The sequence below is a fragment of the Haemaphysalis longicornis genome, unplaced genomic scaffold, assembly GCF_048455015.1.
Source record: "Haemaphysalis longicornis isolate Haplotype H1 unplaced genomic scaffold, Haemaphysalis longicornis Haplotype H1 scaffold_8, whole genome shotgun sequence".
Lineage (NCBI taxonomy): Eukaryota > Metazoa > Arthropoda > Arachnida > Ixodida > Ixodidae > Haemaphysalis > Haemaphysalis longicornis.
The window spans coordinates 102,264,427-102,284,620 of NW_027526445.1; the positions used below are offsets into that span (position 1 = coordinate 102,264,427).

The 20,194-nt window shown below is 46.4% G+C and overlaps 1 protein-coding gene across 1 annotated transcript in view; it reads left to right on the forward strand.

Moving 5' to 3' along the window:
- The window catches only part of LOC144148413 (uncharacterized), a 69,214-nt gene that overhangs the window by 19,063 nt on the left and 29,957 nt on the right, over positions 1 to 20,194 (forward strand). The window contains exons 4-6 of the mRNA XM_077679948.1: positions 2,789 to 2,960; positions 5,506 to 5,581; positions 9,872 to 10,072. Of these exons, the coding sequence (XP_077536074.1) occupies positions 2,789 to 2,960; positions 5,506 to 5,581; positions 9,872 to 10,072 (449 nt within the window). The remainder of the gene's footprint in view (positions 1 to 2,788; positions 2,961 to 5,505; positions 5,582 to 9,871; positions 10,073 to 20,194) is intronic.

A 20,194-nucleotide genomic window follows, 5' to 3' on the forward strand; every position in this document is an offset into this window, starting at 1 on the left:
AAAGCCTCGCAAAAATGCAGTGCTTAACTTTCTTCCAAACATCATCACGTCAGCCTACGCTATGGGCCTGGAAGTCACAATCTGCTGGGTACCTGGACATTGTAGAATAGCTGTAAGTGAGGCTGCTGACAGGGATACCGGTGCTGTATTTCTCCGGAAGGATGTAGAAATTACATCTGTACCATAATTGGACCTTAAATCACTCATAAAAAAAAACTCCGTAAACCTTGCAGAATCATTAGGATAAGCCAACAGAAAACAAGCTCCATTCAACCAAACCAAAAATAGGCAGACAGACTCCAGGAAAGCTACACCGATTCGTTGAGGTCCCACTTTGTCGAGTAGTGATCGGGCGCACATAAGCCACACACGGACATCTTTTAAATGGTACACCAGGTGGAAATTGTGCTAGATGCAGAGGGGCTCTTTCCTTACACCATGTGCTAAAGTAATGTAGCGAATTCGCTTCAGAGAGAGGCTCACACTTCGCAGACATATAAACAAAACACATACCACAACCCCTAGCACTATATCAGACGAAGCAATTGTAAAGCTAAATAATTTGTTAGCCTACCTTGCCGATGTTGATTTTTTATGGGGAAATTTCACATTGTGTGTAACCGCAGCCTGCTCTCAATGATGAGGACTGTGCTGAAGGCTTTCAATGTGATGCTCAGGGACGTCGGCTTTTTTGCCTTGGTAAAATGATCTCCCCGAGGCACTTTGTTTTTATTGCCCTACGTACTCGTGCCTCCCAAACTGTTTTATATCCACTTTTCATCACTAACGATTGGTCACATGTAAAATGATCTCCCGGAGGCACTTTGTTTTTATTGCCCCACGTACTCGTGCCTCCCAAACTGTTTTATATCCACTTTTCATCACTAACGATTGGTCACATGTAAAATGATCTCCCGGAGGCACTTTGTTTTTATTGCCCCACGTACTCGTGCCTCCCAAACTGTTTTATATCCACTTTTCATCACTAACGATTGGTCACATGTAAAATGATCTCCCGGAGGCACTTTGTTTTTATTGCCCCACGTACTCGTGCCTCCCAAACTGTTTTATATCCACTTTTCATCACTAACGATTGGTCACATGTAAAATGATCTCCAGGAGGCACTTTGTTTTTATTGCCCCACGTACTCGTGCCTCCCAAAGTGTTTTATATCCACTTTTCATCACTAACGATTCGTCACATGTAAAATGATCTCCCGGAGGCACTTTGTTTTTATTGCCCCACGTACTCGTGCCTCCCAAACTGTTTTATATCCGCTTTTCATCACTAACGAGTGGCCCCATACACCAATTTTAGACCAGCACCTCTAACTGAAATACCAGCACTCCTCTTGGCTCTCTTTGGCTTAGTAGCCCATGCGCCCTTAAACAACACCACCATCAGGAATTTGTGAAGATTTGGCGTATACCAGCACCCGGGAAGACGGTGTCACCAATAAATGCTTCGTGAACATAGACAGCTCCATCTGTACCCTGATCATTTATCGTCCCACAGTAACTGATTCCCTATTAGACACAGGCACTTTACCCGCTTCAATAGAGCGTGTCAAAGTTGTCTTAATAAGAAATTATGGAAAACCGTTGAAATGGAATATCTAGGCCATACATCTCGTTTCAGGCGTGGGGAAAACCTTGTGAAGATCATTCATAACCACTTGGTTCAAATATCACTAAACCAAATACACTTCCTCACACCAGGATGTGTTTCGGGCAGGTTATTTAAACAAAGGATCTCCTCCTACAAATCAAACAAGGGAGAATTATCTCTGCTTCTAGAGTAGCTACAGCTGCTATTGTAGAACTTGATCTCATCAAAGCCTTTCTTCGATGGAGCCTCACAGCCAGGTATCTTCCAAATCAGGCAATTAATGGAGAAACGATACTGGAGCTTTCTCCAATCCAATACCCTCACCGTTCATGAGTGACTACACACAACATATCACTTATATTTCCCCCGTACATTGCGGAGCCCCCTACACAGTCTCTCGTATAATTTAGAATAGCAACAGACCTCATTCTTTCTATTCTCTTGTGTAGAGCTCTGGGAGGCGGCGTTGGGCAGCGCAGATCCTTGGGTACAGCAGATACTTGCTGAACGAGCAGCCTACGTCACCGTCGTCCTTCAAGCACTGGTCACCACTTCTCCCTATCCTGAACTATTCTGAATAATGCTTATTCTCTCTCTCTCCCTCTCCCTCCGGAATAACTAAAAACTCTCTACAGTAGAATGCGCTTGTACCCGTATACTTGTTTATCGAACGCCAGAAAAATAAACTTGGAGAGAGCGAGCAGCTTTCAGTGACTGCGTCTTTGAGTTAGCTGCTATTCCTGGTTTTTTCAGCCACATAAGTTTCTTCCTCAAAACTGTATTTCCGCACTGTCTTTGCGTCATCTTGCCTCACACAAAAAGCAAAGAAGCAAGAAGGGTTTTATCTTATAGGAGCGAAACCAGGCGTCACTAGCCTCGTTTTCCAATCTAAGAAGGCAGGCATCCTTCGTTCTCGTTGGTAACTGTGAGGAATGTTGTTGCAGAGTGACTGACATGACGCCCAGGTTTTATGTCTGTGCGCTTAGCTTGTAAACTTGAAAGCGAACTGGACACGTACTGGCCTAAATGGTATTCAGTGTCGTTCACAGGTCATAATATGGCATGCAATAGCAGCGGCCCGGAACATTTATTCGCTATGTCTCTGTGTTTGAACGGCCTTGCTGCGACAAAATGAGCATGCTATGACAGGAATGAAGTCTACTGTTCTGCTGTCACTAGGTCTTCAAAAAGTATGGCCACGTGAGAATTCCTGACGAATTCGAACTTCCCTCAGAGCAGAACATCGGGCCACTAGCAGGGGGAGAAAACCATGCCAACGCCACGGAGGTCATACTCAAAGACAGCGCCACAATACTGCTAAAGAAGCTTAATTACGATGGACAAGTTCCAGGTGAGCTTTCGCGTTTTTTTCAATGCGATCACCATACATTTATGAAACCTGTAGTCGAAGAAGCGCCTGACGGTACTGATATTGTACGAAACCTTCTTCCCGGAAAAATACGGCGTTATTTTTAATAACTCCGTATATATATATAACCATTTTATAATCACGTAGCGTTGTGGGTAAGCACACAAAATCTGCTCAGACGTTGGGTAATGCTCTGTTAGCTTGTGCTGTTGTCCGTGATTTTTGCTTCTCGCTTTAATGGCTTTCTCATGAATGACGTTCACATTATGTGCCTACATACCTCCCCATAATTTAGGAAGTAAGGACAAACAAATACTGCAATGAAATGCGAAATATATGTTACAAAACACACATACGAAACAATGTAAAACAAAAACATCAGGAACCAACCGTAAGCAGATTCGGCAAAAAGAGCTAAGTTGTTTTTACCGTCTCTACATTGTCTAGTTTCTGAGCGCTACTGCCTTTGGTAAATATCTTAAGCTTTCGTAAACTCCTGCTCCCCTCGAGAAACTGCGTTTCATTGCGTAAATTTTGCTGGTGAATTATTTGGCTCAGCACTGTCCCTACAAACGCTCACCAAGAACATGTCTCAAAATTCACATCGGCTGCGGCGCCTTAACAGACTGACGATGAGAGCCGCAGACGAAGGTTCAAGCCCAAACAAACAACTCCACTTGTCTTGGAAGGGGGTAGGCGAAAGTCTGGCGCCTCCGCTGATTGTGCGATGGCGCAACGTTAGCGCTACTTTTCAGGCCCAACGCAGTCAATCGCAAGGAAGGTTCACGTACAATCAGTCTGGCGTATCTTGGTACGTCGGAAGGCTCAACGTTACAAGCGCCATGGAGACAAAATAGAAGTTTGGTGCACTAGACTTCTTTGTCCCGATAACTATGATACCAATTTTATCGCAGACCTCTAAAACGTAATGCAAATAGTAAACAGATGGAACAGTAAGGGCACCCAGCCACTTTCCCGCTATTTCGCTGTGACGTCATGGAATCTTATGTCTGTGGTTGCCGGCCTCCGCCACCCCTAACAAACACGACTGGACGATTGCTGTAGGGTGTCTAGATTTGTTCTGTCGTATCTATTGAATGCCAAAACTGCAGGCCCCTAATGCGCCATACCATGGCGCAAAATTGGAAAGTTTTTGAATATTTCTTTTAGAACTTTTAGGGTAGAAGGCGTGTGTCGTGCTGGGAACGTAGCAGAGTCACTAACCAAAGATATCTTCGAAGCAGAAAAAGTTTTTATTATGTATTGATGGCCCTTTTAGTGTAACCTATCAGTTAGATTTTACGCCTGACACAGCAACTAAATTGATCGGCCAGTGATGGTGACAACAGTCGTCCAAAGCTTAGGGACAATTCCCCAGCTTCTACGCCTATTTTGTAGTAACGGCCGAATACCTACTCACAATTCTTACATACCCACTCAGTGGAATCGGCCAGTTGCTATGAGTGCGGAGGTCCGAGGCTCAAGGCCGACTCCCCAATTTCCATTGACAGCGACTTTAACATACAACTACGCCTCACAACTCAACGAAACGTGATGCGCACGCACTGTGACATCATAAGCAGATGCTGTGGTCTCCTGTACCATTTTTGGTGTCGAGTTATTGCTGCGGTTTACCTATGCGACCTTGCTGCGTTTGTCGCGGAAAAGAGGAGAAATGCCAAAAACTCGTCCAATATTGACTATTTATGAAATGCACTAGACATCGCAACCTCTGCGCTGACGTAAACAGTGGAACCTTGGGTTTGTGGCCCCGGGTTTTACGACAACCCGGGAGTTAGGACTGACAATTCGAGTACCGGCGAGGTCCCCGTATAAACAATGCCTTAAAAAACTCGGTTATCTAGCGCGATGTCATGCCTGTCCCGCGTTATTCCACGACCGACGCGAAGCTGGCGACAGACGGATAGACGAAATGAACGTGCCGTGGGCCTGTTCCGCAGATCTTGAGCCCACTGAGTCAGTACTCTCTGCACAGCTTTCTTCGCCTCTTTTGTTTCTCTCCTCGCCAGCAGCGGCCCGCTCCTCTCCCCATTCACTTTTTCACCTCTCTTCACTGGCGCCTCTTGTCTTGTAGCGCAGCGGTCGCAGGGCTGTGTAGATTTTCACTTTTCCCACTCAGAATTGAATTGGCAACGAGGTTACGCTGATAAGCTCAGGCTTCAACTAGGGTTTGTCGTGATGGTGTGTGCCATGATTCGCACTGGCTAACGTGAACGCGGCAGTGTACCGCAGTACAAGGATTGTTTTAATACATGGCGGTTAACACTAGCAATACATTATCTTTTTAGAATTTAAAATTTATAGTGATTTTGGTGGCCGGGCTCTGCAAAAGATTACCGGGTAGTGTACATTAAAAGTTCTTGCAAATCTGCTACGCAAAAATGTACTTATAGGTGTAATTTTATTGTTCTGATTTGACGACGCCCGATTTTTTAGACGCTTTTTTACGGTCTCGAGAAAGTTGCATAATCGGGGCTCGACCATAATTGGTTTTGTTCTTTTCCAGGTGCCTACTTCGCGGTAAAGCCGAGACCGGGTGCCGAACAACCTGAAGTGACGAGGCTCGACGATGAAAATAGCACGTACGTGGATCTGAAATGAGGCACCTAACATACGCGCACTCTTTTACAGCTACGCGGAGGTGCCCGAGCCTCGAGTTGTCCACAAACAGAGGTTGTCCAAGATCAGAACACTGGAAAACCACAGCCAAATAGCCGGTGAAGGTGGTGAGAGTGTCGTGTGGGGCTTGCGCTGCATTATAAGCAGCGCAAACGCGTGGAGGATAGTGTGGCGTGAATGCGACACAGTCGCTACCGCTAATCGCGTGGTCACTACCGGCCAGCAAGATGCGGCAGTTTGCTGCCTCCTTTAGACTGCGACCCCCCGTCGTTCGCGTTTCGTTTCGTGAATGTTCTTTTCGTGAACGAACATAAAAACACCAATAAGCTCTAAAATGTCCCCGTAGGTTGTCTTCACCATAGCGTTAGAGAATAGCCAATGGAAAGGGACCAAGTGTTCAAACGGGGGAATAACGAAGCTTAACATCAGATTTGACTAAAAGAGTCCATGTGCGCAGGAAATACGCACAAGGTGCCATTGGCGTTTCGCATTGCGGAATGCCCCTGCGCAGATTCTTTTTTTGGAGCAAACTGAATTCTCGGCAACTTCAGTCGTGAAATTGGCGCACTAGGCCACCTCGATTGATAAATCTGGAGCATCGTGGTGAAGACACCCTACGGGGAATACTTAGCATGTGTCATACAGCGCTAGTGCTCGCTTCTCCCATTCTTGGGCCTCCTGAACGCAGAATTGCGGTCTGGCTGTCTGTATGTCTTCTAGTCTGTCACTCGTGGCGAGCCAAGTACATACCAACATTGTTCTACGAAATACCATTAGGCATACTTTAAGCAAAATATACAGTAGCAGCGTCCTTTTATTTAAAAATAAATGTGTTCTTTGTTTGCCACCAATACACGTAATAGCAGTGTCGAAGACAGTCGAGTTAAACGGAAGTTTTAACAAACGTTTCGGCGATCACTATACAATCTAATGCAAAATTTGGGCACTGCGCGAGATGCAGTCGTCCCGGGAACGACACATCTCTTTTGCGTCTCAGGAAGGGATCACGGCATCAGCGAACGCACGGCGGCGTGCGATACTCTGTTGTTACCTCGTAGCGCGCCACCGCCGCCGACCAGCATGTTGCAAATCTTGTTCGAACCCCCTGCGGAAATGTCACGTGGTTCGGAATTTTAGCCACGCAAGGAAACCAGCGAGCATGTTGTTTCAAATCTGGTTTGGATCTCCCTCGCCAATGTCACGTGTTTCAGGTTAGTGGGAAACTAAACAGCATTTGGGGAGAGGTAGGCAATGAGAGAGAGAGAGAAAGTGTTTATTAAAATTAAAATATTTACAACGCGAAGTTTTGCCTCTCGACAGAGGGCACAAGTCTCGCCGGGAAAAAAAAAGTGGTTTGAAAAAAAAAGTGAAAGGGCAATAGAAAATAATTATAACACGCTATAAAAGGCTACGCAAAGACTACATGCATACACACTCAGGTTACATACAGGCTGTTTACACACACGCGCACTCACACATACACACACACGCACACAAGAGGGTTAACAGGGGGTGGATAGCCGGTGGGGTCTGCCGTCTACAGTTCATGAGCGGTTGTTGAGGCCTGGCTCGTCGAGGTACGAGAGGAGCAGCCTGAAGGCCTCTCGGTGCAGCATGAAGGGTCCCCGAGGACGCAGGATGTCCTCTGCAGTGCTTGACTGTAACCCCCGCCGCCGGTACCCAGACACCAGTTTGTTCCGGGCAGCAGCGTACGCAGAGCAGGAGCAGAGGACGTGATCTAATGTCTCTGGGTCGGGGCAGCGGGCACAGGTTGGTGTGGCCTTGCGACCCTGTCTGTGGAGGCGTGCTGCTGTGTGGTAGCAGCCGGTTCGGAGCCGGAGGAGGAGGGACCACTCTGTTTAGGATATCCCTATGGTGGGAAGGAGCCCGGGGCCTCACCGGTGGCCACTCGTTTGTAGGGGTGGCGGACGGCCACCTCTCACCTGGTGACGTCCCAGGCAACACTTAGCGCACCAGGGACGCGAAAACTGGGGCCATTGGGGAGTGAAGGGCTGCTTTCGCTAAATCGTCTGCAGCCTCGTTTCTCGGTATACCAACGTGGGCAGGAAGCGACTGCAGTCAGGGTTGCAGCCTTGTCCGTGAAGGTAGCGCAGGCGGCCGGCAGTCGCAGTAGATGGTGGCGGCTGGTGGTGGATCTTCTCGCTGTATGCCCGCGGCCAAGTGTAGGCCTGCCAGCTCGGTCGCTGTGGAGCTGCTGGGGAATGGCAGCCGGCATTGCCGATGGTATCCTCTGGTCGCAGGAAGAGGAGCCCATCGGCATGGGTGCAGAATGGGTGCAGGCCACAGCACCTCGGCCCGGTTGCAGTTGTCCCGGCGGTTACAAGTCTATGAGGGCAGCAGCTTCTTGGTGAATCCCGACCTCTGGCACTGTCGCCCGGCAGTGAGAGATGACGCCATAGCCGCGCGTTCCATCCTACTCCTCACCCTCCACTAGATGTTCCTCTTCGCTTTCTTTCTGCCGTCGGTGCTGCGTTGGGTCACTAGGTTACGGGTATGCCTACGCCCGGATGTTTCCTCGAGCTGTTTCAAAACAATGGGAAAAATATGTCCCAAATACAGCGCGCGAGCTGAGCGGACGCACGAAAATTGAATAAAATTGAGCAGACCGTAATCGCATTCCTTATGCAGGGAGGAAGCAGGAATGAGTACCCGCCGCGGCGGCTCAGTGGCTAAGGCGTTGCGCTACTGTGCACGAGGTCGCGGGTTCGATTCCCGGCCGCGGCGGCCGCTTTTCTGATGGAGGCGAAAAGCAAAAACGCCCGTGTGTACGAGATTTCGGCGCACGTTAAAGATCCCCAGGTGGTCAAAATTAATCCGGAGCCCCCCACTGCGGCGCGCCTCATCGCCTGCGTTGCGTCTTTGCGTTAAACCCTACAATCAATCAATCAAAGCAGGAATGATAATGGCTGGAGCGGGAGGGGGACAGAGCAGAGGGTGTTACAAGGCAGGGGAGGCATAACACTATCATCGTTCGATGACGTGTGCACCGAAGCAAGCGGTTGAGGCCTCAAAATTTTTATTGGGCTGCATGCTGCTTTCCTTCACACTCGTTTGTCCGTGAACCCTATTAACATTCTGAATAAAAGATAATCTAAAAGTCATCGAATATCTACTGTCAACATACAATTTTCGCAGTTTGATCAGTTACCAGCTATAGATACGCAGTGAATACTCGTAGCTCACTGTTGAAATAAAGACGTTCAGGTATGGTACTTATAATGCTCGTGTTAAGTTTCCCCCCCTAACATTACGCTCTGCATATAAAAAGGGGACCGGTATGGATTAAGTGTTCTGTTCCAAACGTTTGCAGGGACATGGGAATGTTTTTTTATTAATGAGAATCCCCTAAACGCTGTTAAACGCAAGTGTCAACTGTCATACAACAAAAATATCTTGTTCAAGAGGACGATGTTTGCGGCTGAATAGGCTTGTTGCTTGTGGCTGCCGCCTGTATTTTTAATTGTCAACTAACGGTCAACATGCATGTAAACCCTTATTCAGGAAGGACACGACTGAATAAAGCATTCCGCTTCTCTTATAAATAAACCCCCTAAGATTATGGTTTGATTTTTAGGTCATAAATCAATTTCAAACTTCTTCTAAAGGTATTCTAAATCTCAAGCCTTAAGTTCCCCATTCTGCGGAAATGTTTGTTCTTGCAGTTTTCCGGTCATAAAAATGGCCACGTCAGCAAGAAGTAAATAAAAACACGTGTTGCTAGACCGGACTGGAAGCCGTGTCCTTACACCAGTAACCCAGTGCTCTACCAACTGTGCTATCTCGGCACGCTGCCCGTGGTAGCAAAAGTTTCTGTAGTTGTTGTTCAATGTTTATAATTTAGAGCTAGTTCGCTTGTTGGGTTTTTCAGGAATTTGGAGCTTTAAGGAGATACGACCCCGCTTTACAAAATTCGCAAAACACTATGACTTGGAAACGTCAAAGTTGCATAATAGTGCATTCCGCCTAATATCTGAGCGTGATGGTACGTGAGCGGTGCAGTTGTAACCCGGCCGCGCTCAACGCCGATTCTATGGAAACTGGGCCGCGTGCCAGCCTACCTGCTGCTGTGATTCGCGTCGAATGACGAAGAAACGAAAGCGAAGAAATGCATGGAAGCACGATAGAGAAGTCAAAAAGGTATAAGTGAAAATTAAAAGGGAAACTTTCGCCTTCAAAGCACGTAAGTAGACTTAGGTGCCTTTCGGAATGATTTGTGTCTTTTTCACTTGCAGGAACCATACGCTGAAATCATACTCGAACAAAGACGTGACTCTACTGCTACCAGAGGGTCACCACTGGAACGAGTACGAGTCTTTCAACCTGTACTCATTTGACGCTGGTGCAAGTTTCGCGCACGTGAACATTAGGCCAGAAGTAGCCGAAAGGCTACCAGTCCACAGGCCAACAAGCTACTCTCCAGTAGTCCATGGCAAGTATCCATTCGCACTCAATTCCTCGTGTGACGTTCGCATAGCAGGACTCTATTTCTTTGCACGTTGACGTAGCGCACGGAAGGTAACAGTAGGCTGAAATATTATACATTTCTTTTCGTTTTGTACCTGACATCACGTTTCACCTTTGCGGGGTCGATGTTAAGGTGTATAGGATGCAGAAGAAATTTATGTATACATACTGGAGCCCAATTGGGCTATAGCAGGAGTGGTTAGGAACACTGAACGCAAAACTCACTTTTCTGCACAGAATAACACAGATAAATTAACAACACAATAAAATCACTGATTTCATGACGTTTAGACATAGAAGATAATATTAAATGCCACAAGAAATAACATTACGCTAAATTCACGCAACACAATTTAAATTACGCAAAAAGTTCTCAAAAGGCATTCACTTAATTTCACCTGGTAGTAGATTCCAGTTTTGAATCATGCGGGGGAAAAAGCTGTACTTAAATAGATTTTTGCGTGGATAAAAATGCGCAAGGTTAAGTTTGTGGCTACTTGTAGATTTTAGTTTATCAGCTAACAAATAACTGTTTTGTAATGCCTAGCGCGGCGTATTCATAAGAATATTCAAAGTTTAAGTCATTCGCGATCACGACGCTCAGAAAGCGGTTGTAATTCTAGTGTACCCAGGTGGGATCACAAGGAAAAGCTCCAATCGAAACGGCGGAAAATGAAACTCATTGATTTCTTCTGAACTGATTCATGCATGGTAATTTCAGATACTTAATAAGGGTTCCAGATAGCACGGGCGTATTCTAGGATTTGTCGAATGAGCGTTTTATATGCTAACAATTTTGTTTTATTGGAGCTTCCCGCAATGTATGATTTAGGTAGCCTAATTTTTTAGTGTTTTGTTGCATGTATATTTATTGTGCTTTGACCACGACAAGGTAGGTGTGAAGATGACGCTCAGGTATTTATATTTGGCCACCCGCTGTAGAAAAGATCTGTAAAGAATAATTAAACAAAGATACGGGACTTCGCGTACTGAAAGATAAAGTGACTGTTTTTGTGAAGTAATATTTATTTGCCATTTGTGGCACCACCTGCAAAATAGAGTAAAAGAATCATTTAGTGAAATATCGTCATCATTCGTGGTAATTGGGCTGTATAATACACAATCATCGGCATAGAGGCGGATTTTTGCGGATACATAATTAGGTAGATAATGTAAATACAATAAGAACAGAAGTTGCCCCAGAAACGAAACCTGGGGAACTCCGGATGACATATTCTCTACCGACAAATTTGAGGAATTACACGAATTATACTGGGAGCGATCATGTAAAACGCTAGCGATCCAATCAAATAAGGCGGGTTTATTAAGTATAACGCGAAGTTTATTAAGAAGCTTTTAGTGGGTAACAGTGTCGAACGCCTTGGATATGTCTTTAAAAATTGCGTCAATTTGGTTTCCTTTGTCAAGAGTGTGAGCAATTTCACGAGATAATTGAACAAGCTGAGTGATTGTACAAAATCTGCGACGAAACCCATACTTGACACGACACGAAATGTTATTACCTTCAAAAAAACTCCGTAATATGACTAAATATTATATGTTCGCGAAATTTACATGATTGATATGTTAATAAAATTGGACGATAGTTGAATTGTGACTGCTTGTTGACGGATTTAAACGTGGACTATTTTTTTGCCAATTTTCATACTGACGGTACTGTTGAGGTAGATAACGATGACAATGCCTCTAAAACACGTTTAAAGTGTACAGTCATGTCGCGTCAATATAGACCCCGTTAATATGGACACCCCGCCATATGGACGAAATTTTTTGGGGACTGGTTGCTCGCCACGCAATTGTGCCCGTTAATATAGAAACCCGCAGACCGGTCTACGGACGCCTATTTTGGGGACTAAATGGGAAAATACAGGCGTTTTTGTCTACTTACCATGGACAAGGGTCCACAAAGAAAAAAATATAAAAGATTGCTGGTGACCCCTAGAGGCCCCAGCGCTTACCAGATATATACTGTTGGCCGAAGCATACAAAGCAGAAGCAGGCATTTATCTTAGAACGCTCTTCCTTCCAGTACCATCGAATTAGACGGAGAACATTCGTGATTAGCGAATAACACTCCCTTTCTCTGCCAAACAAGATTTACCGCTGCTGCATACACCGAACGAGCAAGTCCAGGGGCTATGGGCAAAATAACACAATGATAATTGTTCACACCAGTATAGGCTGTACGCTTCTCTGGTTAGTTCAGCGGAGGCAATGCTGGTATTAGGCGTAAACGGGCCGAGCTTTCCACTCAGCTAAAAACGAAAATCTGCCAGTTCAAAGGTGAGACGCCTTCTTCAGCATCTGTTCAATACGTGAAAGCTCTCCTATATAAGAGGGCAATCCTATGGATCTCCTTCCACTAGCGGCGCTTTCTGAAGCTCTACAACTGCTTGGTGAAAATAACCCAGATGAAGAATTATTGGCCTTCCTCAAAAATTATTCCTTATGTTTGTGTTTTTTATCTTGATTCGTTATTATTGAAGACTCGCATTATGGAATATTTTTCTAAGGTACGGAGGGCTCCATACAAACGAGACGTGACTGTAACATGAATTTTGAAAATGGCAGCCTGAAATATCTGTATTTCAAGCGGGCGCGTTGTGAGGTGCAAAGAATGGTCTGAAAAAAGTATTGCTAGCCGGACCACGCTTCGAATGGAAAGCAGCAGCGTGGAAGGATGGTCAGAGAAGGGGTCTGAGAAAGGGTGATGCATTGTGCGCTGACAAAGGGAAACAGCCGCGAAAAAAGGGTGCAATTGAAGCCGTCTTCACAGGTGAAGGAAAAGACGGGGGCAGAAAGAAGGGTTCTTCTGGTGATGGCAAGTGGAATGAGTTTAGAATGGTGTTGGCAATATCTATCGAGCGAAACGAGCTTAGAGTGATGCTGTCGAGGAGGCTAGTTCAATCGTGACGCACGCAACAGCAAAGTTCAACCGAAAGTTGAGGAGCAGATTAAAAGAATGTCCAACCACGCTTTCGCCCTCAGATTCTTAGAAAGTTCTAGGCATCCTCCTTAATTGTTTGGGTGTCATGACTTCCTAGGCCCAACTTCTTGTATCGGCGTCTGCAGCCGCTTAGAAACTTAGAAGAAAAGATGTGGCGACGAGAATGTCCCCTGCGAGGTGTTAGTGCTTATTAAACAGGCATTAGACACGTGCGCTCCCTAGAGGTGCTGCACGAAAGATCGCACAAGCATTTAGTTTCAGTTATAGTTTGAAAAGGAGGCGGTCCCCTTTGTTCTAAGATTGGTTCACGACATCACCCAAAATATGAAGGTCCATGGCAACGAGGATATGCCAGAAAGCAAGAGAAAAAAAGCCAAAGTAGAGCAGGCTCATCTCGCCTCTCAGAAACTTCTTGTACTTACAGGACGTCTCCCCTAGTGACGTGACGGGAACTCCTCTGAAGACGCTCGAAAAAGGGGCAAACATCGCAATACGAAGCTGACCAAAAGTTTCTAGAAAAAAGCGCCCGCGTCAACGCTCGTCCGAAACATTCTACATCAGAAACTTGCTACGTTACCCCGTTGGATTATTACATAGCAATGTTGAGCACTTCTGGTGCCGTGGTAATGTGTTAGAGTTTATATATATATCTAACATTTCTTACACTGCTCGCAGCTTTTCCGGTGCAAACAAGTCTAGACATTAGCATTTCGAGCGAGTGTAATACTTGAACTGGTGCAAAACATATATACGCGCGGCGGAATAACGTAGATGTATTTTTCTAGGGCGTCGACAACACGACTCTTCTACCGGTGTTGGCGCTTTCGCGGTATGCATGCGGCTAAAATGCAGGGATAATCATAAGGAATATAGCTGTTGGTCTTCTGCAGCATTTAGCGGCGAAAATGGCAATCCAGGATGTTTAAGACGGTACACGACAGAGAATCCAGGTGCGACCGCCACGTTTGCTATCCACTTTGATCAAACGATTCCGGGTAGGGCCAGTATAACCTGCGGACATGCGTAAGAATGCAAGAGAATCCGTTGAGTATTTTGTCTCTTCAGCTTGAATTGTGCTCCAGATACGACGGTGGAAAGGCCACGATTATGCCTTGCTTAGTCATGTTAGGGTCAAGCTCAACTACTGCCTAAGGGGACTCACCATTTTCGGATAACTACCCAGAGGAACGCTGAGAGGGAGAAACGTACCAGGCCTACACGAACGGCAGCATCGATGATATAGAATGCCGAGATAACAAGCCGGATCAATGTTCTGGCCAATATCCATCGATGCAAAGCTGTACACTGGGCTAGTTGGTAATTCATAGTGAACAAATGTAGCGCGGCAGAAACACAAGGGACAGAAAGAATACACACGGACGAGCGCTCACTTCCAACTGAGTCTTTATTCATAAGACGGCAAATATATATGCTTAGCCTTAGCAGAAACAAGAAACGCGTAGGAAACAAAAACTAAACAACAACAACAACAAAAAATACTGACAAAGAAAGATTGAGTACACCCAACACGCGCCAAACATCTTGACAATCACCGTGGCCTGTCGGGTATAGTATCACATTGCAGAAAATGTTATTCACGGTTAGATAACGCAACCGACGGTTTGCTAACCCAGTCGTTTTTTTTTCCCGCGCCATCTGAGCTGCCTCACTGATTAAGCGCGCTTGCTTGTCTTTGATTATCTGGTGCCAGAGAACTGCGCAGTGCAATCCCTGCACGTGCTGACATGCTGTGCCAAAAAACCTTCCTTGCCATTGCGCACCTTACTGGCATGCTCGCGTAGACGCTCATTGAGACATCTGCCAGTCTGTCCCACGTAGCTCGCGCCGCATGCCAAAGGAAATCTATAAACTACACTTTGAAAGGAAATCTATAAACTACACTTTCTACGAACTTTTCTTGTTAATAAAGAATCAGTTGGAAGTGAGCGCTCGTCCGTGTGTATTCTTTCCGTCCCTTGTGTTTCTGCTGTGCTACATTTGTTCACTCCATCGATACGTTCGGTCGCCATCCCAGAACGACTGATCAATAGAATTTCTTCTTCAGCCGAGAAAAAGTAATCGATGAGATACATTTCTGATGAGGCTCTCCCTGATTCTCCTAAGCCCCACTTAAACGCGTTTGGGCAAACTAAGCTCACCGCAGAACGTAACGTCACAACAGTTACCCTTTCCCATCAGAGTCGTGCGGAACGAATTGGCTAATTCACTTGTATTTAATCAAACGTAACTCTAACTCGAAAATTTAGGGCTGTTGCAATACAGGGAAGATTGAAGATCAGCGAAGTTGTATGGATTGATAACTATGCTGAGTCGTGTATGCTGAATTAGGGTTATTTGTTGACTAAAACGCGTACACAAATTTTTTTTAGACGTAATTCGGAATAATTTTCATATAATTTGTTTCGGGATACTTTCGATAAAGCAATATTTACAGCCGTTTGTAGAAACCATACTACATGCGTTGACGACTCTGTACAGGCATCAGACAAGAATTCTGTAACGTTTAAAACTTCACTGTTCACTGAATATGACAAGTAAATGAAACTCGGCGTATCAATAAAGCCGTTCTAACGGCCTATTTCAGTATATGTTTTGTAAACCTTCAAGAAACCCAGAGCTGCAAAGCAGGTTTAACTTGCCTTGGGGCAAGCGTGTGGCTCTGCAGGGAGCCCGTGAAATCCTTTCTAAACGCGACTTCTGTTGACGCACGCGAAATGGGAAGCCCCTACATACATACCTTCGCCGTAAAGGTGGTCCAGAGCCAGCCCCCTGCGCAAGCAAACAGATTATGACGATGGTGATTAGTGGCTCTCCCTTTGAATCGGGGCGTCGCAGCAACCGAATTGCCTTTTTTATTCCACTTACTTGCCGTACTCCTAGCTTACCTAATAGATTTGCTTCCTCCTCCACGTTCCCCTCACTCTTGTTTTAAACTCTCATCGCTCCCTCCCCTTTTCTCCCTCCGCTGTTCTAAATTCTCATCCGCATGATTACTCCGCCTGCGCACCCATAACTACCTTTTGCTTACCACCATTGCAGTCGCCTTTTCGTGGCTTTGAAGTTGAGGGTCCCCTTCACCCCAAATCCCAAAGGCTCCGCCAACGTCGTTTCCCCCTTACCTTGTGGTGGTCGTATCTCGGTGCAGCCCGTGATAATATGGTCAGGGGCTGCAGAATGCACATGCTTCATCCTGCTGCCTGTAGATACCAGAGTATCCTCGGGTTCTCAGGCACCCCGCCCGTGCTTCGAAGAGCAATGCACTGGCTCTCGTATTGCCAAAGAACCGTTCCTTCCTAATTTCCAGTTACTCTTTCCTATAAGTGTACAGGGATTTTTTTGCATCCATTCTCTGTGCCCACTTTGTCGTCTCTGCTGCCTTTACCTGCTTTTTAACTTTTGTAACAACCCCACTTTCCCCTACCAACTTTCTGTACCGCTTGGTTAGCTGTCTGGTCCTCCGCCTCCACCACGTGTCCACGCCCCCCATATCCTCTTAAGACCCCGCGTGCAACATATTGAACATTCAGCTATCCGTAAACTAAATTTGCTGAAACCGAAAACAACAGTCTCTCAAAGCTAAATAGACTAGAGGCTGGTGGTGCAATCTATCGGTGCTTTATGCAACTGTAGATGCGAGATAGGGCTCAAACTAATAAACAAAAATGGCGTATTTCGGTACAGAAGTTTTCTATCGACGGCGCCAAAGTAGCCCCTTTTAATATGTTGAAAAAGTGCTGTGACACTTTTGATTTAGGTTTTACGACCTCATGAAAGACTAAGATATCATTCGCCATCGTTATTTCCGCCTTGACGTTTCTCTTTGCTTCGCAATTTAACTCGTAAATGTGATGTGCAACAAACAGGTTTGCACGTTGGGACAATGTTGAACGTTTGTGACTACATTTGGCAGAACACATCATTTCAGTTTCCTCTTTCTTTCTACTGAACTTAGGGGTCTATAGGGGCGAAGCTTCTAAGGAGCTGGGGCTGTTGGCGTCTCCTGTTGTCGTCGTTGCAATCGTTGTCTCATGTAGTCACGGTACTAAACCGCCAGGAAACTTGTTAACGCCTCACCCTATAGCGTAACGCAGACTAAAAAAAACACTGGGGCACTCGTTTACGCCTAGCGCTTGAGACCTCGTAACGCGTACTGAAAAAAACACCTGGACAGTCGTTTCCTCCTCGCGCTAGAGAGCTTCGTGCTCCAATGACAAGAGACTTTTCAGCAAAGCTGTAAAACTCTACATCCACATACTTTTATCTCCGGTGGCAAGATTACCAAGCCGCCAAGAATACACTTACACGCTGCATACTCCACCACTCCTCAGATTTCACCTTAGTGGAAACAGGCCGGGATTTTTTATTGAAATCAATAATAAACAATCCGTCGCCAATACTGCTGATGCCTCTGCCCTCGAAATTCTTTCGAAGATTGCGGCAAATGGGGACAAGCAGTACCGATGACACGTTCTTGTTTATTTTGAGCAAGGCTTCGTTTCCCCTGAAAGATTTCAAAATCCAAGATAATACCTTAAGTGCTTGCCAAGGTAAAATTCTTCAGACCTGTCCGGCTGGACTTCCCAGCAAAGAGCGGTTTAATTGGGCACTTACCGGTGAAGGAAATAATTTGCTCATCAACATAGACGCTTGGTGAGCACGCCAGAATGAGGCAAGCGTTTCTAACTATATCAAGGAGAGTGCTGACCCTCCATCGTCGATCAGTTCTCTATCTTTATCGTAAACAGCGAGGCACACAGACGCACACACACAACAGAACACACACACGACATAACGCACACACGCGCACACACACACACACGCACACGTACGCACGCGCACGCACACGCACATGCACACGCACGCATGTGCACGCACACGCACACGCACATGCGCACCCACACACGCACGCACACACACACACGCACACACACACACACACCCACACACACACCCACACACACACGCACGCAAGAACGCACACACACACCCACACGCACGCACGCACACACCCACACGCACGCACGCACACGCGCACGCACGCACACTCGCCCGCAGGCACGCGCGCGCGCGCACGCGAACGCGCACGCACACGCACACACATGCACGCCCGCACGCCCGCACATGCACGCGCGCCCACGCGCACAGGCACACTCACACATGCTCACACGCACAGGCAACACACACACACACACACACACACCCACCCACACGCACACCCACCCACACACACGCACGCATGCTTGAACGCACGCACGCACACACACGCGCGCGCACATGGGCACGCACGCACACGCACGCACATACAAGCACGCACGCACACACGCACGCGCGCGCGCACACACACACAACTTGCACACACACTGTTTATGAGAATATTTCTTGGTTTTTTCACAACTTAGTCCACGTGTGCAATATATTGCACATCTAATAACTTTACAACGAGATGTTATAGTAAATAAAGAATCACATCAGTATTTTCGCTGAACTCTGATAATTCAATTACTAAGAACAAATAACTGGTTTTTACAGCGTCATGTTTCCGGTCTCAGGAGGATATACAGGTACTTATACACCCTCCCAGCCAATTTTTCGTCCTCCATGTCATGAAGTCGCTCCTCAAACTTTATCTTGTTCGCTCATACTTTATCTCCCTCGCCTCGAAAGACGACCAGCCTATTTCCCCCTGTACCGTTTTGTTTGTAGTTTTGCTGTGGGCCCCTAGGGCCAGTCTCCCTACCAACCTTATATTTACCGCTAGGCCTGCTTGGGTATCTCGTTTCACGCACAGAACCAAATTTACAAAAGTTAATCTTGGACCGTGACCCCTTTCCAGACTACGCTTTCTACCTCGTATTTGTTGTATATCCAGAGGGCTCTATGCTTCATTATAGCCTGGTTCCGTCTTCTTTTGATCTTAAGGTGGGCCTCATACAAGTCCACGCAATCTTCGCTGTCGTTCAGCCATACTCCTAAACATTTGTACTTTTCACCTGTGATATTTTTATTTGTTGGGCTGATACTGTTTCTTGCTCCGCGCCGTCGTTAAAGACCAATATACACGATGTTTCTTTGCTAAAAGATAGCCCTAGGGGCGTCGCATATTCGCCGCATATATTCATCAAGCCCAGCATACTTACCCGGTTGTCCCCCATCAACAGTACGTCGTCTGCATACATTAGCCCTCGGAACCGTTGGTCCACCACCTGCCCGTTTTTCATGTATAAGTTGAACCACAGCGTACTCACCTAGAGCTTCCCTTCTAACACTGCAATGTAGATCACGAACAGCAGTGCAGAGAGGGGACATCGTTGTTGCAAACCCTTGTAGGTGTATACAGGCATATTTTATCTCACCCCCTCCTGCGCTATTTACACTTAATTCTCCCGGTATACCTCCCTGAGTAAGCTAATGATTTCTGCCCCCCTCCCTCGTGTTTCAGGATACTTCAGAGCCGCTCCCTGTCTCACTATCATACGCCGCTTTAATGTCCAGCAAGGCTGACCAATAAGCTCGGTTTTGCATCTTTGCCACCTGTATGCATTGGCCTACTACACATAAGTTGTTGCCTATCCTTCTGTCATTTCGAAACCCATTTTGAAATTTCCCTAATATCCGATTTTCTTCTACCCCCTGCTCTAGTTCGAACTTCACTGCCTGCATTGCTAACCTGTACAGCACTGAGGTGACGCTGACTGGCCTATAAAAGCTTGGTTTGGTTTCTGTCTCCTTTGCCCTTGTACACTATGTTCATCCTGCTCATTTGCCATGTGGCCGGTATTGCCTTCTTTCTATCCTTGTACTGATGGCTTCTAATAGCTTTTTCTTGCTACTCGGTCCTAATCGGTTATTCAACTCCATCGGTATCCCATCCGTGCCTACCGCGGTATTCTTGGGAACCTTTTCATCTGCTCTTTTCCATTTCAGCTTCTCCCCATCTATCTCCAGACATTCCGGCCTACCCGTCGCGACATCTCTGTGTCGCTTCGGGGCCTCGTCGTCCACCTTACCGAACTTCTCCGTGATGATTTATTGTGACTATGACAATGCTTCCTCTCCCTTGAGCATCTGCCCCTGCTCGTTTTTTTATAATACCGTCTTCTGT